Source organism: Salmo salar, chromosome 01 (genome assembly GCF_965601325.2).
Source record: "Salmo salar chromosome 01, fSalSal1, whole genome shotgun sequence".
NCBI lineage: Eukaryota > Metazoa > Chordata > Actinopteri > Salmoniformes > Salmonidae > Salmo > Salmo salar.
The window spans coordinates 104,428,596-104,443,241 of NC_138291.1; the positions used below are offsets into that span (position 1 = coordinate 104,428,596).

General features: G+C 41.6%; 1 protein-coding gene across 3 annotated transcripts in view; it reads left to right on the plus strand.

Moving 5' to 3' along the window:
• The first annotated feature begins 973 nt into the window (after positions 1 to 973).
• LOC106593427 (lysosomal cobalamin transport escort protein LMBD1) overlaps positions 974 to 14,646 on the plus strand; it is a 204,605-nt gene continuing 190,932 nt past the window's right edge. For all 3 annotated transcript variants that reach the window (XM_045687124.2, XM_045687128.2, XM_045687126.2), the window contains exons 1-3: positions 974 to 1,101; positions 3,779 to 3,955; positions 11,210 to 11,273. In XM_045687124.2, the coding sequence (XP_045543080.1) occupies positions 991 to 1,101; positions 3,779 to 3,955; positions 11,210 to 11,273 (352 nt within the window). In that variant the 5' untranslated portion in view covers positions 974 to 990. The remainder of the gene's footprint in view (positions 1,102 to 3,778; positions 3,956 to 11,209; positions 11,274 to 14,646) is intronic.

Sequence of the window (14,646 nt, forward strand, 5' to 3'; positions counted from 1 at the left end):
TGAATCATCAGACTGTAGAGTCTGCTAATCATGTAGCCTATTTAGAAATATTTCACTTTGTTTAAAATGACAACCTGTTCTCCTCGTGCACCGGTAAATTCATGGCTTTACCCACAGGTTTCACACCTTTTCTTATTTTCAGTGTAAATAAATACCACTTATTTTTTACCTGATCTACTGGCTTCGGCTCCACACCAACAAAATATTTTTTATTCAACCTTTATTTATAGGCAAGTCCGTTAACACATTCTTATTTACAATGACAGCCTACACCGTCCAAACCCCAGGCTACCGGGTTCGCTATCTTATCAGACTCTAAATGACCAGATCATACATTATCAGAGTGAAAATTCAAATGTAGCTACACTGGAGCTCTGGACTAAATCAATTTAACACCCAATAGAACTTTCTAATATTTAGTAATGGAATATCGGTGATTAAGAAGCCAGGATTTAAATGGGTGTCACTCAGCTAAAACTTGACAGATAAACTCTCTCGCCAAGACAGATAGATTTCCTTGATCGTTTTCAGTCCCAAATTAGTGCTACGTTCCAGCCTAGAACGCAGGGACACCATGAAGGGCAAGACATCCTTCAACAACATGAACATTCTAATCTGAAATGACTGGAGGTCTCATTAAATGACCATGGTTTACGTCCCAATTGGCAGTGCACTAGCCTATACTTTTGCTCCACAGCCCTGGTCGAAGGTACTGCGTTTATTGGGTATAGGGTGACATTTGGGACGTCCACCACAAAACTGGAACATTCATTGCACTCATGTTTTGCAAAATAGGTCAGTGTTGTTTTTTGCCTGTCTGAGCTGGGGAGGAAACATCCAAAAGATTGATCCAACAAGCTAATTTAAAGAAGGCCGACTCAACAGTAGGTCTACTCTACCACATGATCATTGTCGTGTATCTATCTAGCTGTCTGATGTGGTCTGTCTCTCTGTTGGCAACGTTGTATCCACTGTATCGCCCCTTCGGTGATGTCAATAGAAGCACATGGTCCGGGTTTGTTGCAGGAAGTGAAGATGGCGGACCAGTCGTTGCTATCTGAGTCTGCTCTCGGGTGGTCTATTTTCGCCCTTGTATTTTTGGTAAGCACACTCAAGTTGCTGCAGAATCTCGAAATATTACCCTGTATATGTACTGGATGACTTTCCTTTGGCCACAGTTGTCTTTGTCACGCTCAGTTCGCTACAGCTTTACGTAGCTAGCAATCTAGCTAGCTAACGTTAGCTAGTTTGACAGCTGTCATGGCTTAGTTAGCTAACGTTGTAGCTGTCTAGCTAACCTGCCTCTAATAGCTTCGCTAATACCATATAAATATCTAACTGTTGTAGCTAATTAATTCGTTTACAGTGTAATAGTGAATAATTGTTGTTGTCATGTTCGTATCTATCAGTTTTACCAAGCAATGATAGCTAGTATACAGTAGTTTGCATGGAGTTAGCTAGTTGCTAACAGGTAGCTATTGGATTATGCCTGCTTCTAAGTTAAATGTCAAAGTTTAACTTTAAGTAGACTTCTCCTCCTTTATTTGTAAAGAATACTTTAGCTAACTAACTACATACATTATCAATTGTTAGTTAGTTGGCTAGTTAGCCTACACAATGTCACATGACTGCAGACAGCTACATTTACAGAGGCGCTGCTGAGCCTGCCTGCTACAGTAATTTCCGTTTTCATATCAGTCAGGAAGGCTTTGTACCTAGCTAGTGATTATAATAGCCAATATAGCTTAGAGGAACTTGTTTTTGTTTTCTTTAAGCTAACACGCTGAAACACCAGATTGGTCTCTGATTTGCTCCCCCTCTCTATTTATTATGCAACGCAATCCTCTCAATGGGTCTTAGTTTAGATGCAAAGCTTGTGTCATTACCTGGCAAAACACGCAGACATGGGCTAGTGTTAATTGATCCGGTCTCTGGATGTCATCCCTTCAGGATCTGAGCAGCCAATGGGCTTTAGCAGTGTCCTCACAGTTTAGGACTAGGCAACATGTGTCCCTGGAATACGACCTTGTGATTCTGGAGCTCCAGCACCATTGTGTGTGTCCCCCAAATAACACCCTGTTCCCTATGTGTTACCCCCCCCCCCCCCAAATAACACCCTGTTCCCTATGTGTTACCCCCCAAATAACACCCTGTTCCCTTTGTGTTACCCCCCCCCAAAAAACACCCTGTTCCCTATGTGTTACCCCCCCAAAAAACACCCTGTTCCCTATGTGTTACCCCCCCCAAATAACACCCTGTTCCCTATGTGTTACCCCCCTCCCCAAATAACACCCTGTTCCCTATGTGTGTGTGTCCCAAATAGCACCCCGTTCCCTATGTGTGCGTGTGTCCCAAATAACACCCTGTTCCTTATGTGTGTGTGTGTGTCCCAAATAACACCCCGTTCCCTATGTGTGTGTGTGTGTCCCAAATAACACCCTGTTCCCTATGTGTGTGTGTGTGTCCCAAATAGCACCCCGTTCCCTATGTGTGTGTGTCCAAAATAACACCCTGTTCCCTATGTGTGTCCCCCCCAAATAACACCCTGTTCCCTATGTGTGTCCCCCCAAATAACACCCTGTTCCCTATGTGTGTGTCCCCCCAAATAACACCCTGTTCCCTATGTGTGTGTCCCCCAAATAACACCCTGTTCCCTATGTGTGTGTCCCCCCCCCAAAATAACACCCTGTTCCCTATGTGTGTCCCCCCCCAAATAACACCCTGTTCCCTATGTGTGTCCCCCCCCAAATAACACCCTGTTCCCTATGTGTGTGTCCCCCCCCACATAACACCCTGTTCCCTATGTGTGTCCCCCCCCCCCAAATAACACCCTGTTCCCTATGTGTGTCCCCCCCCAAATAACACCCTGTTCCCTATGTGTGTCCCCCCCAAATAACCCCCTGTTTCCTATGTGTGTCCCCCCCAAATAACACCCTGTTCCCTATGTGTGTCCCAAATAACACCCTGTTCTATATGTAGTGCATTATTTTTGACTAGGGCCCATAGTGCACTGCATTTGACCAGAGCCCAATGGGGAATAGGGTGCCATTTGGGATGCAAGCCTGTGACTGTGCTGCTCTTTCTAACGAGTTGACAAGCCATCATCACACAACAACAACCCCATCTCTGCTGTCCCTTTTAATTTTACATTGAAAAGGATTGGATGATCAAATTCCATCTATCAATGGATGGGTCTTCATTGAAATAAAAAAGGGCTTTATTAGTGCAATCTGGCCTTAATGGCCACGTACTCTTAAAATCTCCACCCAGCACAGCCAGAAGAGGACTGGCCACACCTCAGAGCCTGGTTCCTCTCTATGTTTCTTCCTAGGTTCCTGCCTTGCTAGGGAGTTTTTCCTAGCCGCTGTGCCTCTACATCTGCATTGCTTTCTGTTTGGGGTTTTAGGCTGGGTTTCTGTATAGCACTTTGACATCTGCTGATGTAAAAAGGGATTTATAAATTGATTTGATTTGATAACGGTCTGCGTGAAAAGGGTTGATGCGACTGGCAATTTAAACAAGTTTTCAACAACACTTTTGCAAAGTAATTCATTTGTAGTGGTGAGATTTAATTTGTGAATATTGTAAATGGAAACATCTGAGTGTCGTTGCTGGCTGCATTGGTGTCAGAAGTGGGATATCATAATGAGCCTACTGAGCTAAGAGTCATTACAATAACAATGAACTGTAAACACTCTGATGTTCTCACAGCTGATGCGACCTAATAAGGTTTTGATATTTTACGTGATAACTCTAACCATTGTTTTTCCATCCACAGGTGATCCTGTCCTTCAGTTGGGTCTACATCAGGAAGTACCAGAGCCGCCAAGAGAGTGAGGTCATCTCAACCATCACTGCAATATGCGCATTGGCCATTGCACTGATAACCTCTGCACTTCTTCCAGTGGATATATTCCTAGTGTCTTACATGAAGCACCCTAACGGTACTTACAAGGTATGTATTCAGCTGCTTCATAAGCCCTGAGACTTAGGCCTATGTCATTTAAGACAATTTGAGTTCATTGATATAGCAGCTTATAATTGTAGCTCATGTTGTTGTCCATTTTAAACATAACAAGCCATTAGGCCTACTCCTGGGCTAAAAAGCATGCTTGATGGATAATCTTTAGTCTGGGAAACCAGTCCTTAGTTTTCAACTCATTGTCAGAGACCAAGGAATTTGTCTGCAAAGAGGTGATATTTGATGATTACGCTAGTCAAATATCCTTGATGATTCAAGCATGACATGCTTGTGAACGATACTAGCCTGAGAGACGGTCTGTTTCTGTTCTCCTGACAACTCCTAATGGAACTGTCATGCCAAACATGTTTAGCTTGACAATGGAGTAGGCAAAAGCATGAACAGATCAGGGACCAGACTAGAACGATACACAGCAGCACAAAGAGGCCTCCATTCATGAACCAGGGTTTATTACAGTACCAGTGGTCTACTCTACCTTAAAGATATTCTGTTAATGACTGTAATAACTGACTACCAGTGGTCTGCTCTACCTTAAATATATTATGTTAATGACTGTAATAACTGACTACCAGTGGTCTGCTCTACCTTAAAAATATTATGTTAATGACTAATAACTGACTACCAGTGGTCTACTCTACCTTAAAGATATTATGTTAATGACTGTAATAACTGACTACCAGTGGTCTACTCTACCTTAAAAATATTATGTTAATGACTAATAACTGACTACCAGTGGTCTGCTCTACCTTAAAGATATTATGTTAATGACTAATAACTGACTACCAGTGGTCTGCTCTACCTTAAAGATATTATGTTAATGACTAATAACTGACTACCAGTGGTCTACTCTACCTTAAAGATATTATGTTAATGACTGTAATAACTGACTACCAGTGGTCTACTCTACCTTAAAGATATTATGTTAATGACTAATAACTGACTACCAGTGGTCTGCTCTACCTTAAAGATATTATGTTAATGACTAATAACTGACTACCGGTGGTCTGCTCTACCTTAAAGATATTATGTTAATGACTAATAACTGACTACCAGTGGTCTGCTCTACCTTAAAGATATTATGTTAATGACTAATAACTGACTACCAGTGGTCTGCTCTACCTTAAAGAGATTATGTTAATGACTGTAATAACTGACTACCAGTGGTCTGCTCTACCTTAAATAGATTATGCTAATAACTGACTACAAGTGGTCTGCTCTACCTTAAAGATATTCTGTGACTAATAACTGACTACCAGTGGTCTACTCTACCTTAAAGATATTATGTTAATGACTGTAATAACTGACTACCAGTGGTCTGCTCTACCTTAAAGATATTATGTTAATGACTGTAATAACTGACTACCAGTGGTCTACTCTACCTTAAAGATATTCTGTGACTAATAACTGACTACCAGTGGTTTGCTCTACCTTAAAGATATTATGTTAATGACTAATAACTGACTACCAGTGGTCTACTCTACCTTAAAGATATTATGTTAATGACTAATAACTGACTACCAGTGGTCTACTCTACCTTAAAGATAATATGTTAATGACTAATAACTGACTACCAGTGGTCTGCTCTACCTTAAAGATATTATGTTAATGACTAATAACTGACTACCAGTGGTCTACTCTACCTTAAAGATATTATGTTAATGACTGTAATAACTGACTACCAGTGGTCTACTCTACCTTAAAGAGATTATGTTAATGACTAATAACTGACTACCAGTGGTCTAGTCTACCTTAAAGATATTATGTTAATGACTAATAACTGACTACCAGTGGTCTGCTCTACCTTAAATATATTATGTTAATGACTAATAACTGACTACCAGTGGTCTACTCTACCTTAAAGATAATATGTTAATGACTAATAACTGACTACCAGTGGTCTAGTCTACCTTAAAGATATTATGTTAATGACTAATAACTGACTACCAGTGGTCTGCTCTACCTTAAATATATTATGTTAATGACTAATAACTGACTACCAGTGGTCTGCTCTACCTTAAATATATTATGTTAATGACTAATAACTGACTACCAGTGGTCTACTCTACCTTAAATATATTATGTTAATGACTAATAACTGACTACCAGTGGTCTGCTCTACCTTAAATATATTATGTTAATGACTAATAACTGACTACCAGTGGTCTACTCTACCTTAAATATATTATGTTAATGACTGTAATAACTGACTACCAGTGGTCTGCTCTACCTTAAATAGATTATGCTAATAACTGACTACCAGTGGTCTACTCTACCTTAAATAGATTATGCTAATAACTGACTACAAGTGGTCTACTCTACCTTAAAGATATTCTGTTAATGACTGTAATAACTGACTACCAGTGGTCTGCTCTACCTTAAATATATTATGTTAATGACTGTAATAACTGACTACCAGTGGTCTACTCTACCTTAAAGATATTATGTTAATGACTGTAATAACTGACTACCAGTGGTCTACTCTACCTTAAAGATATTATGTTAATGACTAATAACTGACTACTGGTGGTCTGCTCTACCTTAAAGATATTATGTTAATGACTGTAATAACTGACTACCAGTGGTCTACTCTACCTTAAATATATTATGTTAATGACTGTAATAACTGACTACCAGTGGTCTGCTCTACCTTAAAGATATTATGTTAATGACTAATAACTGACTACCAGTGGTCTACTCTACCTTAAAGATATTCTGTTAATGACTGTAATAACTGACTACCAGTGGTCTAGTCTACCTTAAATATATTATGTTAATGACTGTAATAACTGACTACCAGTGGTCTGCTCTACCTTAAAGATATTATGTTAATGACTAATAACTGACTACCGGTGGTCTGCTCTACCTTAAAGATATTATGTTAATGACTAATAACTAACTACCAGTGGTCTGCTCTACCTTAAAGATATTATGTTAATGACTAATAACTGACTACCGGTGGTCTGCTCTACCTTAAAGATATTATGTTAATGACTAATAACTAACTACCAGTGGTCTGCTCTACCTTAAAGATATTATGTTAATGACTGTAATAACTGACTACCAGTTGTCTGCTCTACCTTAAAGATATTATGCTAATAACTGACTACCAGTGGTCTACTCTACCTTAAATAGATTATGCTAATAACTGACTACCAGTGGTCTAGTCTACCTTAAATAGATTATGCTAATAACTGACAGTACCAGTGGTCTACTCTACCTTAAATAGATTGTTTATGACTGACAGTACCAGTGGTCTAGTCTACCTTAAAGATATTCTGTTAATGACTGTAATAACTGACTACCAGTGGTCTGCTCTACCTTAAAGATATTATGTTAATGACTAATAACTGACTACCAGTGGTCTACTCTACCTTAAAGATATTCTGTTAATGACTAATAACTGACTACCAGTGGTCTGCTCTACCTTAAAGAGATTATGTTAATGACTGTAATAACTGACTACCAGTGGTCTGCTCTACCTTAAAGATATTATGTTAATGACTGTAATAACTGACTACCAGTGGTCTACTCTACCTTAAAGATATTATGTTAATGACTAATAACTGACTACCAGTGGTCTGCTCTACCTTAAATATATTATGTTAATGACTGTAATAACTGACTACCAGTGGTCTACTCTACCTTAAATATATTATGTTAATGACTGTAATAACTGACTACCAGTGGTCTGCTCTACCTTAAAGATATTATGTTAATGACTAATAACTGACTACCGGTGGTCTGCTCTACCTTAAAGATATTATGTTAATGACTAATAACTGACTACCAGTGGTCTACTCTACCTTAAAGATATTATGTTAATGACTAATAACTAACTACCAGTGGTCTGCTCTACCTTAAAGATATTATGTTAATGACTGTAATAACTGACTACCAGTGGTCTACTCTACCTTAAAGAGATTATGTTAATGACTAATAACTGACTACCAGTGGACTACTCTACCTTAAAGATATTATGTTAATGACTAATAACTGACTACCAGTGGTCTGCTCTACCTTAAAGAGATTATGTTAATGACTAATAACTGACTACCGGTGGTCTGCTCTACCTTAAAGATATTATGTTAATGACTAATAACTGACTACCAGTGGTCTACTCTACCTTAAAGATATTATGTTAATGACTGTAATAACTGACTACCAGTGGTCTACTCTACCTTAATGATATTATGTTAACGACTGTAATAACTGACTACCAGTGGTCTGCTCTACCTTAAAGATATTCTGTTAATGACTGTAATAACTGACTACCAGTGGTCTACTCTACCTTAAAGATATTCTGTTAATGACTGTAATAACTGACTACCAGTGGTCTAGTCTACCTTAAATAGATTATGCTAATAACTGACTACCAGTGGTCTAGTCTACCTTAAAGATATTATGCTAATAACTGACTACCAGTGGTCTACTCTACCTTAAATAGATTATGCTAATAACTGACTACCAGTGGTCTAGTCTACCTTAAATAGATTATGCTAATAACTGACAGTACCAGTGGTCTACTCTGCCTTAAATAGATTATGCTAATAACTGACAGTACCAGTGGTCTACTCTACCTTAAATAGATTGTTTATGACTGACAGTACCAGTGGTCTAGTCTACCTTAAATATATTATGTTTATGACTGACAGTACCAGTGGTCTAGTCTACCTTAAATATATTATGTTTATGACTGACAGTACCAGTGGTCTACTCTACCTTGACGAGATTATGTTAATGACTGACAGTACAAAAACCACAACAAAAAAAACAAGCCATGAGGTCGAAGCAATTGTCCGTAGAGCTCAGAGACAGGATTATGTCGAGGCACAGGTCTGGGGAAGGGTACCAAAACATGTCTACAGCATTGAAGAACAAGAACACAGTGGCCTCCATCATTCTTTAATGGAAGAGGTTTGGAACCACCAAGAATATTCCTAGAGCTGGCCCCCCGGCCAAATTGAGCAATCGGGGGAGAAGGGCCTTGGTCAGGGAGGTGACCAAGAACCCGATGGTCACTCTGACAGAGCTCCAGGGTGACTCTGTGGAGATGGGAGAACCTTCCAGAAGGACAACCATCTCTCCATCACTCCATCATAAAGGCCTTTATGGTAGAGTGGCCAGACGGAAGCCATTCCTTAGTAAAAGGCACATGACAGCCCATTTGGAGTTTGCCAAAAGGCACCCAAATGACTCTCAGACCATGAGAAATAAGATTCTCTGGTCTGATGAAACCAAGATTTGGCCTGAATGCCAAGCGTCACGTCTGGAGGAAACCTGGCACCATCCCTACGGTGAAGCATGGTGGTGACAACATCATGCTGTGGGGATCTTTTTCAGCGGCAGGGACTGGGAGAGTAGTCAGGATCGAGGGAAAGATGAACGGAGCAAAGTACAGAGAGATCCTTGATGAAAAAATGCTGACTGGGGAGATCCTGAGCATTTTGGAAGGCGAAGGTTCACCTTCCAACAGGACAACGACCCTAAGCACACAGCCAAGACAACACAGGAGTGGCGTTGGACAAATCTCTGAACATCTCTGGAGAGACCTGAAAATAGCTGTGCAGCGACGATCCCCATCTAACCTGACAGAGCTTGAGAGGATCTGCAGAGAAGAATGGGAGAAACTCCCCAAATACTTGTGTGCCAAGCTTGTAGCGTCATACCCAAGAAGACCTAAGGCTGTAATCGCTGATAAAGGTGCTTCAACAAAATAGCCCTGTGACCGTTTTATCATAACCTGTGTAAAGTCACGTCTTAGAATCTCTGCTACGTAAGTGACTAAATAAATAAATCCAGTCGAATATACAGATACTGCTGAAATACCTAACCCCCTACCATGAAAGCAAGGACAATGATGCAATAGCCATATGTTTTATGTAAAACGAAGAGAGCAGAAATGGTTAATTATTGATGAATAAAGTAGAAAGACTGATGATTAACATTATACCAGGGATAATGTCATCATATAGGCACTACCGCTGGTATGTGAATCATATTTTATAACTTCTCTCCATGATATCCTTATCAATGAATCAAGATCTCTTTCTTTTTCCATAAAACAAATAGCCCTGTGGCCGTTTCATCATAGTCCTAGCCTGGCAAATAGCCCTGTGGCCGTTTCATCCTAGCCTGGCAAATAGCCCTGTGGCCGTTTCATCATAGTCCCAGCCTGGCAAATAGCCCTGTGGCCGTTTCATCCTAGCCTGGCAAATAGCCCTGTGGCCGTTTCATCCTAGCCTGGCAAATAGCCCTGTGGCCGTTTCATCCTAGCCTGGCAAATAGCCCTGTGGCCGTTTCATCACAGTCCTAGCCTGGCAAATAGCCCTGTGGCCGTTTCATCCTAGTCCTAGCCTGGCAAATAGCCCTGTGGCCGTTTTCATCACAGTCCTAGCCTGGCAAATAGCCCTGTGGCCGTTTCATTATAGTCCTATTCTGGCAAATAGCCCTGTGGCCGTTTTCATCACAGTCCTAGCCTGGCAAATAGCCCTGTGGCCGTTTCATCATAGTCCTAGCCTGGCAAATAGCCCTGTGGCCGTTTCATTATAGTCCTAGCCTGGCAAATAGCCCTGTGGCCGTTTTCATCACAGTCCTAGCCTGGCAAATAGCCCTGTGGCCGTTTCATCATAGTCCTAGCCTGGCATTTATAGTTTAATATGACCTATATCTCAGAAATCTCTGAGAATCTAGGATTATGGAGTTATACACTAATGTTTAGCTGTATTTTTAGTTTGTGACGCCTTCATAAATAGCTTTGCAATCAATGTTGTTGTGAAGGTCTGTTTAGTGTTTTAATCTGTTCAGATGTTGTTGTGTAAAGTCTGTTTAGTGTTTTAATCTGTTCAGATGTTGTGTAAAGTCTGTTTAGTGTTTTAATCTGTTCAGATGTTGTGAAAAGTCTGTTTAGTGTTTTAATCTGTTCAGATGTTGTTGTGTAAAGTCTGTTTAGTGTTTTAATCTGTTCAGATGTTGTTGTGTAAAGTCTGTTTAGTGTTTTAATCTGTTCAGATGTTGTGTAAAGTCTGTTTAGTGTTTTAATCTGTTCAGATGTTGTTGTGTAAAGTCTGTTTAGTGTTTTAATCTGTTCAGATGTTGTGTAAAGTCTGTTTAGTGTTTTAATCTGTTCAGATGTTGTTGTGTAAAGTCTGTTTAGTGTTTTAATCTGTTCAGATGTTGTGTAGTCTGTTGTCTTTATTCTAATCAATGTCCTATTTCTTCTCAATACAGGAGTGGGCAGAACACAATGAGACACGAGGCCAAATCGAAGACACTGTGCTGTATGCTTATTACTGTGAGTAGGGTACTATTTGTATTCATATAGGCATATTTATCAAGGCACAGTACCAGCAACAAAAAAAATCAGTTTGCTAAACCTTTTGTTTAAAGTCAAATATTTACCATTGACTTATGTTTGTACCCATTGTGACTTTAATAGTTTGAACAAATCAACTAATTCCTGATTGGTAGAGAGTGATTTGGTATGGAGTGAGAATCTCCATTGGAATAGATGTTTTTGTCCAGGTCTAGGATTAATCTGTGTCCGGGAAACTAGCCATTAAGCTGTAAGGGACAGAGGATCCCCACCTTCTTCATATTGAATAATGAATGGTTGGATTTATTTGTGTCTCTGGTTGCCTGGTCAATAACACTGACATTAATACTCTCTGTATTAACCTTAGTTAGCCTACCTAGGCAGTAATACTATCTGTATTAATCTGTTAGCCTACCTAGGCAGTAATACTATCTGTATTAATCTGTTAGCCTACCTTGGCAGTAATACTCTCTGTATTAATCTGTTAGCCTACCTAGGCAGTAATACTCTCTGTATTAATCTGTTAGCCTACCTAGGCAGTAATACTATCTGTATTAATCTGTTAGCCTACCTAGGCAGTAATACTCTCTGTATTAATCTGTTAGCCTACCTAGGCAGTAATACTATCTGTATTAATCTCAGTTAGCCTACCTAGGCAGTAATACTATCTGTATTAATCTCAGTTAGCCTAGCTAGGCAGAAATACTCTCTGTATTAATCTGTTAGCCTAGCTAGGCAGTAATACTATCTGTATTAATCTCAGTTAGCCTACCTAGACAGTAATACTCTCTGTATTAATCTCAGTTAGCCTACCAAGGCAGTAATACGATCTGTATTAATCTCAGTTAGCCTACCTAGACAGTAATACTCTCAGTTAGTCTACCTAGACAGTATTACCTAGACAGTAATACTCTCAGTTAGCCTACCTAGGCAGTAATACTATCTGTATTAATCTCAGTTAGCCTACCTAGGCAATAATACTCTCTGTATTAATCTCAGTTAGCCTACCAAGGCAGTAATACGATCTGTTTTAATCTCAGTTAGCCTACCTAGACAGTAATACTCTGTTAGCCTACCTAGGCAGTAATACTATCTGTATTAATCTCAGTTAGTATTATTGCCTAGGTAGGCTAACTGAGATTAATACAGATAGTATTACTGCCTAGATAGGCTAACTGAGATTAATACAGATAGCCTACCTAGGCAATAATACTATCTGTATTAATCTCAGTTAGCCTATCTAGGCAGTAATACTATCTGTATTAATCTCAGTTAGCCTACCTAGACAGTAATACTCTGTTAGCCTACCTAGGCAGTAATACTCTCTGTATTAATCTCAGTTAGCCTACCTAGGCAGTAATACTCTCAGTTAGCCTACTTGATCATGAGCTGTTAGTTTTCTCAGCCCAGACCCTACCCAATCAGAAAATCTACTTCCATCAGTCGCATAATGTCATCAGAACATTCTCTTTGACAGACAAGGTACAACACTGTGCATGTAAATCCCAGCATGCACTTCAATTCACCTGCCCACTATGCGTTACTTGACTTTGTCCTCTAGACTGAGTCGTAGACGCCACTAATATGATTTTCTGTGTTGCTGTCAAAGATTTGGATGAAAAATGCACTCAAAGGAAGAGTTGAATTTATAGGGTCTTATATAATGCAGAAGTAGTTTGTCTTAAATGTAGATTTGGATCCTATCAGGAATGTAATTGATTTAATGGCTAAATGGCCTGGATATATCTTGTCTTGTGTATGGTACAGCAGTTCTACTCAGATTTGTCAGTTCTATCTCAAGGTACTTAGCTTACAGTACGTGGAAGCATCAGATCTCACCCTGCATACAGAGTGGAGGGAGGAGAGGATGGAGGGAGGAGAGGAGAGGACAGAGTGGGGGGAGGGAGGACAGTATAGAGTGGAGGTAAGGAGGGAGGACAGAGTGGAGGGAGGGGGGGAGGAGAGGACAGAGTGGAGAGAGGTAGGGGGAAAGGAGAGGACAGAGTGGAGGGAGGTAGGGGGGAAGGAGAGGACAGAGTGGAGAGAGGTAGGGGGGAAGGAGAGGACAGAGTGGAGAAAGGTAGGGGGGAAGGAGAGGACAGAGTGGAGGGAGGTAGGGGGGAAGGAGAGGACAGAGTGGAGAGAGGTAGGGGGGAAGGAGAGGACAGAGTGGAGAGAGGTAGGGGGGATGGAGAGGACAGAGTGGAGGGAGGTAGGGGGGAAGGAGAGGACAGAGTGGAGGGAGGTAGGGGGGAAGGAGAGGACAGAGTGGAGGGAGGGGGGAGGAGAGGACAGAGGAGAGGACAGAGTGGTGGGAGGGAGGAGAAGACGGCGTAGAGTGGTGGGAGGGAGGAGAAGACGGCGTAGAGTGGTGGGAGGGAGGAGAGGACGGCGTAAAGTGGTGGGAGGGAGGAGAGGACGGCGTAGAGTGGTGGGAGGGAGGAGAGGACGGCGTAGAGTGGTGGGAGGGAGGAGAGGACGGCGTAGAGTGGTGGGAGGGAGGAGAGGACGGCGTAGAGTGGTGGGAGGGAGGAGAGGACGGCGTAGAGTGGTGGGAGGGAGGAGAGGACGGCGTAGAGTGGTGGGAGGGAGGAGAGGACGGCGTAGAGTGGTGGGAGGGAGGAGAGGACGGCGTAGAGTGGTGGGAGGGAGGAGAGGACGGCGTAGAGTGGTGGGAGGGAGGAGAGGACGGCGTAGAGTGGTGGGAGTCCGAACAGTCCAACTTCTGTCTGTAGCGTCTGAACAGTCCAACTTCTGTCTGCAGCGTCCGAACAGTCCAACTTCTGTCTGCAGCGTCCGAACAGTCCAACTTCTGTCTGCAGCGTCCGAACAGTCCAACTTCTGTCTGCAGCGTCCGAACCGTCCAACTTCTGTCTGCAGCGTCCGAACAGTCCAACTTCTGTCTGCAGCGTCCGAACAGTCCAACTTCTGTCTGCAGCGTCCGAACAGTCCAACTTCTGTATGCAGCGTCCGAACAGTCCAACTTCTGTCTGCAGCGTCCGAACAGTCCAACTTCTGTCTGCAGCCTCTGAACAGTCCAACTTCTGTCTGCAGCCTCTGAACAGTCCAACTTCTGTCTGCAGCGTCCGAACAGTCCAACTTCTGTCTGCAGCGTCCGAACAGTCCAACTTCTGTCTGCAGCGTCCGAACAGTCCAACTTCTGTCTGCAGCGTCCGAACAGTCCAACTTCTGTCTGCAGCGTCCGAACAGTCCAACTTCTGTCTGCAGCGTCCGAACAGTCCAACTTCTGTCTGCAGCGTCCGAACAGTCCAACTTCTGTCTGCAGCGTCCGAACAGTCCAACTTCTGTCTGCAGCGTCCGAACAGTCCAACTTCTGTCTGCAGCGTCTGAA